This window comes from Anabrus simplex, chromosome 1 (assembly GCF_040414725.1).
Source record: "Anabrus simplex isolate iqAnaSimp1 chromosome 1, ASM4041472v1, whole genome shotgun sequence".
Taxonomy (NCBI): Eukaryota; Metazoa; Arthropoda; class Insecta; order Orthoptera; family Tettigoniidae; genus Anabrus; species Anabrus simplex.
Window position 1 is genome coordinate 714,917,972 of NC_090265.1, and position 18,795 is coordinate 714,936,766.

At 38.8% G+C, this 18,795-nt stretch overlaps 1 protein-coding gene across 3 annotated transcripts in view; it reads left to right on the top strand.

The window, feature by feature from the left end:
* scny (scrawny) overlaps positions 1-12,693 on the top strand; it is a 228,270-nt gene extending 215,577 nt beyond the window's left edge. For all 3 annotated transcript variants that reach the window (XM_067136030.2, XM_067136028.2, XM_067136029.2), the window contains one exon: positions 10,336-12,693. In XM_067136030.2, the coding sequence (XP_066992131.2) occupies positions 10,336-10,602 (267 nt within the window). In that variant the 3' untranslated portion in view covers positions 10,603-12,693. The remainder of the gene's footprint in view (positions 1-10,335) is intronic.
* Positions 12,694-18,795: the final 6,102 nt, after the last annotated feature.

Sequence of the window (18,795 nt, forward strand, 5' to 3'; positions counted from 1 at the left end):
TATGTATATAATCTTAACACACGCAGAAGATATGATTAGTTAACTGACGGGTAGACAAAATTGTATTACCTAGCTCCATATTTATGTTAACATAATATAAGTTAACATAATATACTGTACCATTTTACTCGTGGTACTAACAGAAATAATAATGAATCCTGCTACTCTTTAGTGGTGAAAACAAGCAACTGCCATGGTCTCCAGGTTGTGTATAGTGCTCCTTTAATGATGGCTACGGTTTGATCCCCGCAATGACGAGTTAAATATTATGGTTCATTCCATGTTATTGCTCTTATGACTACAGTGTTGCCATATTGAACAGCTATGCACAACACAATCACGGGAAAGCGGCTGCACATAAGTCTATGAAATTCAATATTTAACTTCAAGATAAAAATCTGAATAAACTAAGTTACAAATTATTTTTATGAACTAAAGGGAACGGGGAGTTTACAGGGGCTGTTTCTTGGTTTGTACAGAATCAGAGGTAAACTACGGCATATAAAAAACCTCAGTATCGAAGTGTAGGGCAAATCGGCAGAGAAAATGGACAAATAATATTTTTTATGGGCTCGAAGAGTGAAGGATGCATTTACTTGCTTTTAATAAATTTCTTCAAATGGGCTGAGGGGCTCAGACTTTGAGCCACTGGCCTTCTAACCCCAACTTGGCAGGTTCGATCCTGGCTCAGTCCGGTGGTATTTGAAGGTGCTCATATACTTCAGTCTCGTGTCGGTAGATTTACTGGCACGTAATTATCATTATTGTATTTCCCCACGCAATGCGGGGTACTACTGTGCTGTCGTATCGCTTAACAAGAGACAGTAGGAAAAATTAAATGCAGTCTTAAAGAAAATGTGCTTAAGAAATAACAAAACCAAGCAGAAACAAAACACATGGCAAATTTTTGCATCAGTACAAGTTATGCCATGACTTCTCGCTGCACACCATGGCATCGAAATCTTCAGTAACAACTTCTGTACAGTACGAAAATAATAGAATACACACAAATACTATGCAATACACAACCAAAGTAAAATATCTGCCATTAGACAACAACTTTATGGTACTGTATGTTACTTCCTTGCCACTGCAGGCTGAAGCCCTGTGTCATTCTGAATCAGACAAAATTCACTGCCGACAGCAGTGATGAAGGGCTCCATTTTGTCGTGGATCAAATCAGATTTCCACACGTCCACTTCAATATCTTTCACATGTTCCATGCAGTTCGCCCAGCTTTCAGTAGACACCCGTAGGAAACCTTCATCAATGGGTCTTTCCATCCCTTGTTTTGAAAGTGATGTTGTTCATAGCAACATAGTGCTTCGCTTGTGCCCAAACAAGTTCAATAGGGTTCAGCTCACAATGGTATGGTGGTAAAGGAAGAACCATGACACCACTTTCTCTTGCCATTTCTTCAATTCTGTGGCGATTGTATTTCCATCGCACACTGTTTACGAGGGCCATCAAGTCTGTTTTCAGCATGTTCTCATCATACACTACACCACGTTCTCGAAACCATGCCTTCGTAGGCAGAGCTTCTTTCTTGCGGCTGTGATAGGAGGCATCGTCAAGAACAATGACAGAGTTTGGTGGCAGGTTCGGTAGTAGACATTCTTTAAAATACTCCTTATAACTATCACCGTCCATTTCGTCGTGAGCATCTGCGTTTTTCTTCTTGCACTGAAACACATACTTCACCTCTGGCACGAACCCATTCTCGTTACCGGCATGAACTAACAGAAACGTGGACCACGATCTGTAGGTGACTTAAGACCGCAAGTGAGTCCTAACAGAAAAGCATCCCGTGGAGTTGAAATGGTCTTATCTTTCCATTCTTTCCCAACCGTGTGCCCTGTGTTAACCCATGACTCATCAATGTAAAAGATGTTCCTTCCCTCAGCTCGATATTTCTTAACTGTTGACAGATACTTGTGACTCCAAGATATAATGTCCTCTCTTTCTGTCAAACAAGCTGAATTCCCTTTCTTTTTGTACTGGAAACCCATGTCTCTCCAACAAACAATACAAAGTTGTTCTTTTGAAATTGGGAAGGTCTTTATCATTATTCACAGACTGTAGGACTTGCTGGAAGGTGGAGGTTGGTTTTTAAGGAAAAACGCGTGCACCTTACGCCTTACACCACTGCGAACAAAATCATTGAACTTGACTGACCTGCTGTCTTTCCTTGGTGCTTTACATTCTCTTGTTTTAATTGGAGAAGCCAAAGGTCCTGTAGTGGCTGCTGATTGCACTTTATAAACAGTCCTCTCCAAAATGCCTGTTGCTTTAGCAATTTCTTTAACCACCCAGCAGAGGCTTTTATCTCAGTTTTAAGAAAGATAATTTAGTACATTAAGCTCAGTTTGCTTTTGTTTCTTCCTAAGTATCTCTTCCTGCTTATTTTTATGGACTTTCTCGCCCATAACCCAAATAAATCACTATTTATGTTAAAAGAAAGAAATCACACACGTAGGCTAATCACATAACACTCAACAGAATACAGTTAGACCTCTGCACTGATATAAAGGCTGAAAAACACACGCAACAAATAAATGCCGTAAATGACATCTCTACAAAAGAAATCATGGTATTAATGTTAAAAGAAACAAATCACACAAGTAGGCTAATTAATCACGTAACACTCACTCAACACAAGAAAAGTATGCACTGATTTACAGCCTAAAAACACACGTGCAGAAACGAAAGTATTTACGTGACTTCACTACAGAAGTGAGCTGCCGGCGTTCAGAGTGAGGGACTACACGATGCTTGTACCAGAGCAACACAGAAGGAAAATGAAGGAAGGCAACGATGCAGTGGCTGTTCCTGCCATTATACTTCCTCACTATGAATGTATTTATGAAAAATAAAACGTTATGTAGTTATTTTAATATCTCACGGGCAAAAATGCCTCATCCTTTTTATCTTGCATAATACATTACAAACTATGGTATAATATGCCTTAATCACGAGGAATTATGGGTGTCTCACAGGGGGTACGTTTACTCGTAAGTCCGTAAGAGCAATACTATTTTCTTAACATGGAATGACCCATAGTATCACTATACAACAGACCTATTGTTTGAGAAAATACTACTTGTTGCTCGGTGAAAACAAGCAGTTATCCTGGTCTCGGAGTACTTGTATTCAGGACTCAATTATTGAATACCTGTGGTTGGATCCCCGTGATGTGCAACTAATTCTGTGCCCCGGTTTGGTTAGTACTCAGATATTCGCTGTAAACATTGTATTTGCTACTATCGGTTTTCCTAATACATTATTACTGTTACCATTACCTTCTTCTTTTTCCGTCACTCTTTCCACAACTGTGGGGTTGTGGGTGGGAACTGTCACACTTGTGGATTCGGTCCTGTTTAACGGCCGGATGCCCTTCCTGATGCAAATCCTATATAGAGGGATGTAATCACTATTACATGTTTTTGTGGTGATTTCTAGTGTGGTATGTCGTCTGAATATGAAGAGGAGAGTGTTGGGACAAACACAAGCACCCAGTCCCTAAGCCCAAGCTATTAAAATATCCCACCCGGCTGGGAATCAAACTCAGGACACTCTGAACCAAAGGGCAGCACGCTGACCATTCAACCACGGTGTTGGACTATTATTGTTATTATAATATATGGGAAAACTCAACTTGATGCTAGGCGGCACTTATAACCATGTGCTTTAGGAGATGAATAGCCATAAAAGTTTGAATTCTAGAATATATCTATGGTGGAAATTAATGAGACTTGCAGTAAATGATTGGAAGAGAGCTTTCCTGTAACTTTTGTTATGTATAGGTTTTAGATAAAACAGATATTTTTGGGGATATTTGAAAATTTGTGAAAAATATAATAGTGAAAATCTGTTATTTTTCCTTACACGGTAAATTCACACAAAACGTAAAAAGATCGGCAATTATATTCTAAACAACTTTCTTTATGTACAGGTTTTCGATACAGAGAATATTAACCGAGAAATCTGACATTATGCCTTGGCCTCCATAAAATTACTGACCCATTTTGTTATTATTGTTACCAACATAAACCGTGCGTTGGTAACGATACAAGAAGCCCTAAAAGCTGCAACCATCCCGGTCATACAAAGGAAAGCCAAACCATGGTTCGATACAGAATGCTATCTGCTGCGAAACGAAGTTCTGCAAGCCCTACATGAGGCCAAACTACATTTTTTTTAAAAAGGACCGTTATAGGAGCATACGCAGTCAAACGCAAAGAGTACAAAGCCATGCTGAAAGCAAAAAAAGCTCTATATGTAGAAAACCAAGCCCTCAGGGAGGCAGAAGAACCACTTAAAGACCCTTTTGTAGCCACCAGGAGAAAGTCCAATAGAAAACAAGCAGAAATCCAAATGGAAGTATGGGAAAAGCACTTCTCACAGATTCTGAACCTAGCACAATCGCAAACTGCATAGAACACTACCCTCCACACAGGAACTAGCCCAATCTCACAATTCACAACAGAGGAAGTAAGAGCAGCAATAAAGGAGACAAAAGACGGGAAGGCGACCGGCCCAGATGGGATCTACAACGAGATGCTAAAAGACTATGGACAGACCTGTTTAATAGGTGCCTATCATCAGGGGAAATACCAGACGAATGGGGGAAATCCACGATAAAAGTCATCTACAAAGGTAAAGGCGAAAGCAATGACCCACACTCATACCGTGGTATTGCTCTGGAGAATACCATTTTCAAAGTCTTTACAAGCCTAATCCTCAAGAGAATCACTCCGGCCCTAGATCCAATGATCCCTGAACAGCAATTCGGGTTCAGGAAAGAAAGGTCCACGTTGCATGCCGTAAGGAATTTATTAAACGACATAGAGGAAGCTCTTAGATATCCCAAAGGAATATTTCACACAGTATTCGTAGACTTCATAAAAGCTTTCGACATATTGACCAGATCAGAGCTTGTTCAGAAACTAGAACATATGCTAACGGAGGACCACGGATTCACACGGGTAATAAGGAACATTTTGGCCTACAATTAAGTGGAAGTATATGGCGGAATATAGACCTCAAAAGAAATAATCCAGACAAATGGAGTTCTGCCAGGTGACCCACTGAGTCCCATCCTGTTTAACGTCACGACAGCAGACATCACAATGATTCTAGAGGAAACAACTTCAGTTTCTCTCTATGTTTACGCAGACGACATGGTCCTAGGTTCCCCAAACCGGCAAGAACTGTAGAAAGTCCTTAATAACCTTCACAATTGGGCAGTTGATAATGATCTCAACATAAACTACAGAAAGACAGTGTATATGGCTTTCTGAAAAGGGGGAAAACTAGCAGCGGAAAACAAAAGGACTCTCGGCGAAGAAGAACTCACGTCGGTCAATACCTACAAATACCTCGGCGTCACCCTATAAACAACATGCCACTCTTTCAGACACCACATGAAGTAAAGAGCAACAGCTGCCATCAGAGGAATACACGATCTGAAGAACATAACCAAACTCTCACTACGAACAGCAATGGCACTCTTCCACGTCAAAATAACTCCCACTATCTCATACGGCCTAGAGATAATATGGAAAAGGCTAACCACAACAGACCTCACCACGATAGAAAAAGTGAAAGCACGATTCCTTAAGAGAGTACTGGGCGTGGCAAGATCATCACCATCCAGACTAATCTATGAATTAGCAAGGGAACCTTTCTATATAAAAGACCTCAGATTCAAACTACACCTGCCATCTCCCCTGCAAATGGAGAAGGTACTTGAGCAGAAGCATCTGAAACAACAGGACATACCACTGGATTTTTACACACCGGAAGCGATGACCGATAGACGATGGACACAGGAAAATCAGGAACTTAGAAACGTAACCACTAGACTCGCCGTACACGGCTTCCATCACAGAATTTGCAAAAACATAAAATATCATGAACCGAACAAAGAATGTATATGTTCTCTGTGTGAGAATCCATGCGACAAATACCACATAACAGTGTGTAGTAAAAGGGAAAAGAGCATAGTTGACTATTGACGTCCGAAACGGGGGAGGAGCTTTCGGTCAGCTATTTCCAATATGGCGGCGAGATAGTGACGGGAAGTAAACACGACAGTGATCGGGTGTGCGTCTGTAGGATTTATTAAGTGTTCAAAATGTCTTTGGTGTCGTATGCGCGACTGTTGAGAGTTGTCGGAGATTTCACGCGTCCATTAGTGGAAGGGGAAGAAATATTCAAACGTAATTACTTGATCTGTGTAGGAAAAAATTTGAAACAGAAGATGAAACTGGTGTTGTAGCCTTGTTTGCAATCATCCCACATCGATTCAAAACTACACAAACTTAATGTCGTCTTGAACAAGGGGGTGAAAATGTGAAGTGCAACTGTATATGTAAAGCGGGTTTGTCAGAGAAATGTTACCGTTGACACGCTAATTCACCTTAACAGTTAAGCTACTGTAATTTTCCACTATTAGAGGTTATGGAGTAATTTCTTGTTGATTTGGTCCATGCCAAAGCCTTAGCCAGGTGACGGGGGAGTTATCAGTTTTTAAACTGTAATCTTGGGGAAGAAAGAAAATAATTCTACTAAGTAAATGTTGTAAAGCAAATAAATCCTAGGCTTTATACAGGCTTGTGTTGGAACAGCCCACATAAACTTAATGTTGTTCCATTTTTACCATTAGCACAAAATTTAGAACTTATACTTGGTTTGTCCAATTCTACCAAATAATTAGGTTATGGCTTCTAATTTAAGATGACCGGGCGAGTTGGCCGTGCGGTTAGGAGCGTGCAGCTGTGAGCTCGCATCCGGGAGATAGTGGGTTCGAACCCCACTGTCGGCAGCCCTGAAGATGGTTTTCCGTGGTGTCCCATTTTAACACCAGGCAAATACTGGGGCTGTACCTTAATTAAGGCTACGGCTGCTTCCTTCCCATTCCTAGACCTTTCCTGTCCCATCGTCGCCATACGACCTATCTGTGTCGGGGTGACTCAAAACAAATAGCAAATAAAGCTAATTTATGATGGCAAAATACACATATTTTCTTTCATTGATAGAAGTATTTTATAGGCAATTTAAATGCAGTGCTTAATTACTACCAGTTAAAGATATTACTCACATGTAGATAGTTAATTTACTGCCGGCTGTTACACATATGAAGAAGTTTACAAAGAGCGGATTATATTCTATGTGCGGCACAGAAGTATTAGGCTACAAGTTTATCAGTATTTTTGATGTAGCTAAATCTTTGTGAATACAAATTAGAGACAATAACTATCAATGAGTACAATAAACAGTACCGGTACCTACGCTGTGGAAAGAAGTCGTCTTCGCGAGAATGCAGACTGCACACTGTCATGTAACGCGTTTTCCAATTGACAGCGCGGAAACCCATCTTTCTCTCTGAACTTTTTGTACAGGAAAGTAGTGAACAGATTTCGCATCCGTTTTATACGATTTACAACCGTATACAGAGCAGTACCTCCTCAAATTTGACAATTTTCTTTCTGTTTCCACCACGACGTCAATGCTTCGCCATGTAAATAAACCTCACCAGTCACTATGTTGCAGCTTCAACATTCTACCGCGTAGCTGCGCCATCCAACTTTTCTGACGTCAATAGCAAAGACTAAACCGCCTCGAGCATCTGTGAATCGCTGTATGTAGTGTGACAATTTCATGCTTACTTTGTAACCTTGAAACCTATTGTTGTATCCCATTATATGGCCATCTGGCTGCAATAAATTCTTATTTTATAAATTCTTATTTTTTTATTATTGTTACCATTATAATGTATGAGACATTGTACAAGCAATTGTCCAGTTCATTTTAAAACCCTTTCCGGATGTGTTTCTGCATTCATAAGCATAACAGCCTGGCGTAATTTTCTACAAAACTCAGACCTCAGAAATATCTAAATTCACACACATTTCAAAACTAATAATACTAAATAATCTTTCGTGTTGAATAAAAACATATTGTCGGTTGTATTAAGGTTAAAACAGGTAGACTGTACATTTCTGAAATTGCATAAAAAGTGATCTTACCCTGTGCGGAATACATACGTTTAAATCAGCTGACAGAACATTTGGCTAAAACATGGTGGAGCCAATCAGAATGAAGCACTCGTTGGCCTCACTGTACATATAGTCACTGTAGTACCGAGTAAAACAGCCTGCCTGATTATTGGCGAGAAGTAGCTGGGGAGTTAGATCTCTCTCTTCTTTAGCATGCCATTCATCTGGTTCATAAATTTTCTGATACTACTGTTACTTAACACACTAGATCATCATAGTATTCCAGCCATTCGGCTCCTACTCTGAGGCAGTGATTGGAATGAGCAGTGTCACTGCCTTCGTAATATACTTCACGAAGGCAGTGCAGTGTGCATACTTAAACGGAATAATGACACAGGAGTGTTCGTGGCTGTCTGCGGTCTGGTCATTCTAGCTCGGGAACTTTGAACTGTTAGCATTACTTTGTCAATTTTATATATTTTTCATCTAAACAGTGTTATGTGGCTGAAGATGTTGATAATATACGAAACATGTACCACTTTTGACCATTAAAAATTGCCTTAAGCAATCATTGTATCGACTAGGTGGAAAATTAATTAATACTTAATTGTGAATCTATTGAAGTGCGATACGGACCATGAAGCTGATTTTATGTAAACCGTGGTACTTTTCGTTAAAAGTGAGAAAATGTGCTGTTTTTCATTTTATCTATGCATTTGCTAAGTAATGGCATCCAAGTGCATGACTGATTCACACGTATGGAACGTGAATTCATACTATTTTTGGAAGGCTTATCAGAGACCGATCATGTCACTCGCATACTTCTTGTGAGATATGTAATTTTTAGCCTTGTAGCCTTATATAGCAACAGTCGGTCGGACTTTGAGACAATAAGTGTTATAAAAAAAATATCATAGTACTGTATTGCGCAAGACATGTAGAATGCGCAATTTTGACCAATTGTCTTTCCCGATTTTCATATCAAAATCTCCTGATTTTTGGTTTTGTGAAGTTGGCAGGTATGGTTTTATGGTTTAAAGTACAATTTGGTTCAAATTGTCTCTCATCAGGCCAGACGATCTTCCCTGCAAATTCCACCATGCACTATGCTTTCAGATCACTCACATTGCTGAATTTGTCAGTCTGGGTCGTCCTCACTAATTGAATGCTGCAATCTTAGAACGTACATCTTCCATTTTACACTCCTCAAAATTTGTCATAGGCAGACGTTTGATCGACTGACTGTGATCTCATGTGAACATTATTTCACATACGTAGACTTCCGTGGTGTGAGTGTAAATTGTTGTAACACAGCTGTAGAGGTAGCTACAGTTACCATACTGGTTAGCAAGAAACCAGTGAAGTGAACTCTGGTCATGCTGCAAAGCGCAAGTAGTGGGACGTGCACAGTGGACCTGGACGTGGTATCAGAGGCTCGCAAGGGAAGTCACTAAACTTATTTAAAAATCACAGGATTAGAACCAGAGTTTCGCCCAGGCGTGCCATTTGGGCTCATCAGTTGGATTGGCAAGTCCCTCCAAAACTGTGCTTAGCAGTAGTAGACCAACTGCATGGTCTCTCCATGTTAGCAAATAGGCTGCTAAATGAGAAATGAATTTTCCGTTTCCAAACTATGTATACTCTCCATGGAGATACAATTTCCTCCCCCCCAAAAAAAGGCCTGTTTCAGAACTGTACTTATTGTTCGCCCCTCTCTGGCCGAGGGATGAGATTTTTTTCTCAGCTCTTATTGAATGGATTGAGATAATACCTAGAGTGTAGGAAAATTCCAGATGTATCTAATATTGGCAAATTTCATGAACAACAGATCAGCAGTTTTTGCATTTATTCAGTTTAAACAGAATAAAAGACACAAGATTTTTAAAAAAATATTATCACCTCCATATCATGTATACAGTCCACCCTCTTAAAATCACAACAAAAAACAAATTTGTACACACAGTTGGCCCTGGGTTCAGTTCACAGCCAGGTTGGGCATTTTATGTGGACATGACAAATGGTTCGAGGTCTGCTCAGGGTACGTGAGAACAGTTGAGGAGCTGTCTACCAATGGGATGTGGGGCCCGGTCTAGGAAGCCAAGAATAATAGCCGAGAGGATTTGTCACGCTGGCCAAGCGTCATCTCGCGTAATGTTTGGGCTAATTAGTGGTCACTTGGTGGGCAATAGCAACTCTTTAAGAGTTGAATGTTCTTGTGTTTGCAAGAAGTTGATAGAGTCAGATTACTACTGCCCAAGCATGGAGGATTTTTGGCTTCTTATTTATCTTGTTCATTTAGTGATAACTACCTATTTTGTTTTGTTTTCTGTTTCAGGTCAAGAAGATGAAGCATAGAAATGATGAGTTTGATGAGAACTCTCATAAAACAAATCGTTTCGATGAATACCGTAAGAATTGGAATAATTTCCGTAGTTCATCTTCTTCCTCCTTCTACGACTCGCGTCGCTCCGGTCACCAGCCGTTCCACAACAATAAAAAATACCGCAACAACCATTACAACAATGGTTATTACCGTAGAAAATTTGCAACTCAACATCACCACCAGTATTACAGTAACAAGCAGGACCGCTGGAGACGCTGACAGTGAAGTGTAGGGACTAAGAGACAACTGACATATAACTTATTTTCTGCAAGGAGTGAGGTACAGATATTACGTTAGTACCTGACAAATAACTTAGTGATCCTGTGTAGATTATCATGTAGTTACGACATGTGTTGTGTGGGGGACATCAAGAACAAGTGTATCTCTGTAACATTCTCTTTCCTCAGATGGAATAATATTATGAAAAATGAACCTGTGTCCCCTGTTCTGTAATGGAGAATGTGCGCAAGCCTGCACCACCAGTAGTTTCATGATGTCCATGGGCAGCAATTTACACGTCCTTTCTCTTCCCTCCGCTGCAAGTTTACCCTTTATATTCTTCCTTTCTCTCTTTTTTTGTTGAGAAGACTTCCTCCTGAGTTCAAGCTTTGTTTATCTTATGGGATATAAAAAAGGAAGATCATTACATTCATAATGATAATTATTAATATTATATTAATATATACTATAATGGGATATGTGTTGTTATAAACACAACTATATTGCATAAGCAAAAATTGAAGAGTCAGCATTTTTTGTGTAGTAAGTTTGTATGTTGGCTGCCATTTTTATCTTGGTGAAAACATGTCGTATCAGTTCATAATCTTCGGTAGGTTGTAGTTTGTAAATTTCTTGTAAATACTTTTGCATTAAATGTCTTTTTATTTCTGTGACTGTAAGTTACAGGGTGTGGTTTACTTTTTATGTTCGGTGTCTAGGTGACACAATGACATTTTCAATGTACAAAACTACTGTTTAGTTGTTAATTTGAGCCGTAACTGTGGTGACGTGATAGTTCTTGATTCTGCAAAAAATTTAATTTCCAAGGTTCACAGTGGATAGTAACATTCTCACACTTAACTTCCTGGCTGAACTTGGAGGATAGCTTTGACCAGGAGGGCGAGGATCTTCTCACATTTGTGTGCATCCCGAGTAATGTATTGGGACACCTTTTCCAATCCTTGCTGCAAAAGTCACAGTAACAACCATGTCTCAAAGAGAGCAGATATCTGCAGTTTGTTGCCCCAAGAGACCTTCTGATTGAAAACTGTAAACATGCAGTTATGATCCATCTTGCAAGATAAGATGTATTGTCAGTGTCCTTGCATCTCCTTGTTGATGGTCTCCTATTTTCCGGAAGCGTGGAAAGAAGCTTGCACTACTTGATCTGCTTGGAGAGGAAAATATCCATGTCTTATTAAAACAAAGAAGAGCAGCAATTTAACCTGTACTGTGTTTACTCAGGTATATTCAGTTCCAAGACTAGCATATTTTTATTCATGCTTTTGAATAGACATACTTACTAAGCACCATTTCATGAGATTGCTCAGTGATTAGTTGCCCACTCTTTATTATGGCGAACAGGTTCTTTGTTTTTTACTGGTAGCTACTGACCATAAAGTTTTGTCAGCCTGATATGTTTGAAATGTATCATAAAAGCCAGAATAAATCAAAGAACTTAGTAGTAACAGGTGAAATTCAGTGAATAAGTTATTCTGTTTAATATTATTAATCCTTATTTAGAAATATAAACACTATATTGCTCAAAATATAGACTTCTCCCTTTTCAACTTAGCAGGCATGAATGTTTTCTCACATAGTTTCTAGCTTGCTCTTTCCATGGCTTTCTAAATTGTGTGTTTTACTTTAAGAATCAAAGCCTTGCTTTTACATAAATCATTGCAGAAGGATGATTAATAATGATGTACTAGAAAGCAAGCTGAATCCCTATATAAGACAACTGTCTATTTGATAAACGCTTCAAAAGAATTATGAAAATAAACAATTTCTAAATGAAAACTGTGTGGACTGTGCAAGTTAATTGCTGTCACAAAAATAAGGTATGAAATCATTACATAAGATAAAAGAAACAATAAATCTTTCAATTTTTAAGTGATTGTACTAAGTTACTGCATTGGCCTGAATATGGCACTGGTTTTTAACATTAAAATGTACTTCTAAAAACCTTTCATCATACAGAAAAGACTCATTTTCATGAACATCTGTGTGTATCATTCCCCAGTGGTATTGGCTTGGCACCTCACACATTGCAGCTGAGCTTAAGGTCTTGAATAAACTGATATTTCTCAAGTTGTGAATTTTTTTCTTTTTAGCTTGTAATCTATTGGTGCTTGGCCTTGTGTTCATTGCATTAACCCTTTCAGTACTAAGCTTCATGTCTGGTATTGATGATGATTGTTGTTTAATGGGGCCTAACATCTAGATCATCGGCCCTGTCGGGTATTCAGCTCAAAGGCAATTTTGATCCTCAGTAGCTCTGTCATAGATGGCCTTGGCATCACTGAAGAGGAATACTAGGGAAACGAGGGGTGAGGTAGTTTCCTGTTGCTATTACGTATCAATCTGCCAAGTCCATTGAAATGCATTTGCCAGCAGACTCTATCAGCTATTGGCTGCATAAGGAATAGCATTACAGTGGAACCTTGATTGTTTGTTCCCAGAAACTGCATTTTCCTGGATTGTTCGTCTAAATTACATGGTCCCGTGAGCATCCTAATTAAATCATGTTTTAAAAATCCTGCATTATCTGTTCCTTAGAGAAACTATTTCCTGCATCAACCCTCCAGAAATTTCAGTCCTATCAACAATAAATCCACGATCAAGCATTTTTTCAAGAAACACTAGGACCGAGCTCGATAGCTGCAGTCGCTTAAGTGCTGCCAGTATCCAGTAGTAGGTTCGAATCCCACTGTCGGCAGCCCTGAAAATGGTTTTCCGTGGTTTCCCATTTTCACACCAGCCAAATGCTGGGGCTGTACCTTAATTAAGGCCACGGCCGCTTCCTTCCCACTCCTAGCCCTTTCCTGTCCCATCATCGCCGTAAGACCTATCTGTGTCGGTGTGACGTAAAACAACTAGGGAAAAAAAAAAAAAAAAATAGTAGGTATCTCATGAAAGGACGGTTCCTATGGATCTTGGTGTTAAAATCCTGCCATTGCTGTAATTAGAGCAAATACTGTACTGGGAAAGTGATCAACAGTCAACTTGCTTAAGCATAGCATTCGGCTTGTATAATTTAGGGAACCTCGAAAATCATTAAGCAGAGAGTGGGCGCAGCAGTTGGAAGGGGACAGAACGCATTCTGACAGCTCTACTTGAAGATGGAACATGTTTTCTGAAATGTTCGTACATTATGTCCAGGTTTATAGTAAAGGTCACGAGTAAATCAAAATTTCTGGAGTTTTGATGGGTTTTTTCCTCTTTCCAATTTGCTGATGGGCAGAATTGAATATAATGCATTTGAGAACTTCTGACAATCGATACATACATTTGAAACCATATCCGAGAGTTCAGCATAACCTTTAAAAGTTAATATAGCCCTAATTTATATTCCAGGAGCTTACTACAAACAGTATACCGCTGACCAAATTACAATGGAACATGAGGGAGGGAAGGATATCACCATCATGTTGGGCGCTTTTGTATCAGAGAGCTTTATTTTTTTTAGATTAGATTAGAAAATTAGAAATTACTTGTGATTGATTGTTGTTTGGCTTGGCGTTTTTTATTAGATATTTTTTCATGAGCTTGGCTATCCAAGCTACTGACCTCAAAGTTGTTTTCATAGGAAACTAACAAAGTTTCACCAGTAAGACTTAATTATTACAGATTGTGAATCTCATTGTTGGATCTGTATTGACTGTAGAACTTCTTACAAAATTGTACAAAACTATTTTAATCCTCCTAGTCAATACCCTATATATTCCCCCCCATCCGATTCAGACGAAAGACGCATAAATAGACATGTTTTGACCACAGTAAGGCATGTATGATGCATTAAAAACATAGGAAACACACAAAATGAAATGTTAGTTAAGAAGATTTTTAAAGGGCATGATGAAAGTTTAAAAACTTTGAAATGTTGATCGTTACAACTCTTGAGCTGGAAGTCTTTCTGTTTCAATGCTTTTTTGTTGTCCTTTGGTGTGTTTCAACTGGTATCTGTATATTGTTGGCTTAGTTTTTGTGTTCCGACATGGGCTGATATACATAAGCATTGTTAAAGTTGAACCGTCTTAGTTTAATTTGTAAAATGGATAATATAAATCGATTAAGGTTGAAAAGTGGTAACTAACAGAAACAACATTTAGATTAAGGTATGAAGAACAAAAATTAACAAATTACGTATCCCGCTTGTATCACCAGTGTTCTCTGATTATGGAGCCCAGCTCTTGACTGACGTGCTTCCGCAGTGGAGTGGGGAAATGGGCGGGGCTTGTGGGAGAATGGGAGTGGTGACTGAAACACTGAAACCGCGTGAAATAATTGTGAGATCTTGTGTTCGCGTGTTTTTTTTCCTACAAATTATCTGAATAAAAGTTTCCCGTATTACGTTTTTTTTTTTTTTTTTCATTTGTCTCGTTTAAGTTGAGGGCTCTAAAGTGTTGAGTAGTGGACCTTTCAGTTCACGTTGTAGAATTTTTATATCTTGATCTGTTGTAGTATAATTGTGATTTTAGTCTTTGTGATGGTTACTCATGGCAGAGAAATGATTATATTTTAAAGCGTTGTGATGTTCTATATATCTTATAAGGAAGTTCCTACCAGTTTGTCCGACGTAACTTAACCCGCATCCGTGACTTTCCAGTTTATATACCCCAGAATTTGTGTATTTATTGCTAGTATCTACTGTGTGAGAGTTAAATAATATTCTTTCATTAGTGTTGCTGGTTTTGAAAGCAATTGTTAGGTTCTGTTTTCTTACCAAGTTGGTGATGTGTGTATATTATTATTGCTAAATGTGAATGTGGCATATTTTTCTTTAGTTTTTGACTCATTCGTTAAAGTAGTTGTGAGCTTGTTAGCATGTTTATCAATTAGCTTATTTGTAAATTTTGTGCTGAATCTGTTGTTCAGAGCTATTGGTCTTGATTTCTTTTTTCAAATCTTTCTTTGAGAATGGGATTTTTAAAGCTCTTTCCAACGTGCTATTGTAGGCAACTTTTCTGTGAGCTTCAGGATGTATTGAATTTTGTTTAATGGTTGTTAGCAGTGTAAGTTGGTTTCCCGTAAATGTTAAATGCCAGATGATTATTATTACAAAGCGAGCTATTGTTCTCCATTTCCATAGTGAATTTAATATTCTGATCTAAACTGTTCAGTAGTTCTGAAATTTCATTTTCTTCATTAACACTGCTATCTATGGTGGCTAGCACATTGTTGACTTAATGTGATCAGTATTTTATAGCTTTGATCTTATCTATGATACATATAATTGAATTGACAAAGTTTTAATCCACCTACTCAATACTATACAATAATTGTAATGCCTGTGTATACATTACTTTGTATTAGGGGACTAGTTTCGACCCTGTGTGGGTCATCATCAGCCTAAATAAGGCGCACTTTTTATATGTTGAAACCCAGGAACAATAGTTTGTTATAACTTGATGAAATTAATCAATTGAGCAAAATGTGTAATGTGATAACATGTACCGGTATATAAAATGGTGAAATGCATGAAATGTTATGTAAGATAAAATTGTCGTGGTACTGATCAATAGGTAGTGAAATGTTCAAGTTTACATATTGCAGTGAGACTATAAATATAGTACCACATCGATTATGTACAATAATGGTTGAAATATTGCACTTTGTATGTACTTAAAAATTGCCTAGTGATAAGGTATAAATTCACGGTCTGAATATAAAGTCCAGATGCTTCTAGTGAATTCTATCGTTCCATTACATCTTCTCTCAAATATTGAATATATGTTATGTACAACATTGGCACAGAGGGTATCTGTCTTGCTTAAAGTCCAGTGTTCAAATCAGAAAATGTATGCAGGCCGAATATAAGTGACTTTTTTATCATACTAAGAATTCTGCATATGATGAGAGGTGATATACCCAGTCCAAGATGGAACCAATGGAACCTGATGATAATAGAAAATTAAATTAACGCGAGGTTCTTTAAGAAAGGGAGGAAAGCTAAGAAAAAGAAAAGGAGTACTCACTTTATGCGGCAATGTGATCGACCTGACCGGTAGTGTGCAACTGTGTGAAGACTGAGTTGGGAATGGCAAGGAAAGCAGGAGGGGAAGAGGTTGTTAAGAGGAGGAGCTACCAGGCGGAACGGGTAGCGTGGGGTAAGGTGTAAATGGAGGAGCGGGGAGTAGGGGAGGAACTTACGGCAGGACCGAAGGATGTGGGAGTGATGGTAATTGCCTTGAGGAAAGACCTTTAATTAACTTTAAAAATTAGTTCTGATCGGCTAAATTGTTCTGCTAGAGAAAAGTAATAAATAAATCAAAGATTATTCCGTGATTTCATTAAGGTTGTAGTTAGCATTCAAATACTGGTCCAGATATATGTAGAATTTCTCGATTATATTAAGAAGAACCCATGTTAGCTGTTTCCAGGATGTCCATGTCTTGTTCAATATTCGTGAAATTGTGATTGTAGTCTGCCATGTGTTGACCCATAGCCGAAAATTTATTGTATTTAACTGCATTGATGTGTTCAAAGTATCTTATATTAGAACTTCTCCCGGTTTGCCCTACATACGAAACATTAGTACACGAGTTACATTTGAACCTGTAAACACCTGTAACTATTGATCTTGTTGATGTGTGACATGTTGTGTAGAATGTGCATACTGTTGTTATTGGTTTTGAATGCTATTTTTACACCTTTCTTCTTAAAAATATTAGTGATCTTATGAATTTCATTGTTGAAAGTGAAGGTGGAGAAAGATTCGTATTTAGGTAATTCTTTCTTGAGTGGTGTTTTAGGACAAAATTTATATTTATTGATTATACTTTCTATGAAGTGACTATCGAAGCCGTTGAATTTTTTAATTCAGTTCAATGGAGAGATCCCTCTTGGCCATAGGTATGCTGAACGCTCGATGAATTAAGCTATTATAGTCGCTCTTTTATGGGACTAGGGGTGGGTTGAATCTTGACGAATAGTAGTGGCGGATTGGGTGGGTATTCTAAAAAATTTATAAGTTAAGTTTAAGCAAGCCTCGGATCTATGGGAGTAATGGAGTCCCACTCCCATTTGACAGGCGAGGGACTCCTTGGAAACAACTTGGCGAACGAAATGGAATTCGATGGGGAGCTATCAATATTAATGGGGCTTATGGAAGAAAGAAGGTAGAACTGGCTGAGTCAGCAAAGAGGATGCATCTGGATGTGCTAGGAGTAAGTGATATTCGGGTAAGGGGAGATCATGAGGAAGAGATAGGAGATTATAAAGTGTACTTGACGGGTGTTGGAAAGGGAAGGGCAGAGTCTGGGGTAGGGCTCTTTATCAGGAATACCATTGCACGCAACATAGTTTCTGTTAGGCACGTAAATGAGCGAATGATGTGGGTAGATTTGTCAGTGGGGGGAATTAGGACAAGAATTGTGTCCGTGTATTCACCATGTGAGGGTGCAGATGAGGATGAAGTTGACAAGTTTTATGAAGCATTGAGTGACATCGTGGTCAGGGTCAACAGCAAGGATAGAATAGTGCTAATGGGCGATTTCAATGCGAGAGTTGGGAATAGAACTGAAGGATACGAAAGGGTGATTGGTAAATGTGGGGAAGATATGGAAGCTAATGGGAATGGGAAGCGTTTGCTGGACTTCTGTGCTAGTATGGGTTTAGCTGTTACGAATACATTCTTCAAGCATAAGGCTATTCACCACTACACATGGAGGCTAGGGGCACCAGATCCATAATAGACTATATCTTAACAGACTTTGAATTCAGGAAATCTGTTAGGAATGTACGAGTTTTTCGCAGATTTTTCGATGATACAGACCACTATCTGATCTGTAGTGAACTAAGTATCTCTAGGCCTAGGGTAGAGAAAGTGAAATCTGTCTGCAAACGAATAAGGGTAGAAAATCTCCAGGACGAGGAAATTATACAGAAGTACATGGATATGATCAGTGAGAAGTTTCGAACAGCAGACAGTAAGCAGGTTCAGGATATAGAAAGTGAATGGGTGGCATACAGGGATGCTGTAGTAGAAACAGCAAGGGAATGCCTAGGAACAACAGTGTGCAAAGATGGGAAAAGGCGAACATCTTGGTGGAATGATGAAGTGAGAGCAGCCTGTAAACGTAAAAAGAAGGCTTATCAGAAATGGCTCCAAACAAAGGCCAAGGCAGACAGGGATTGGTACGTAGATGAAAGAAACAGAGCGAAACAAATAGTTGTTGAATCCAAAAAGAA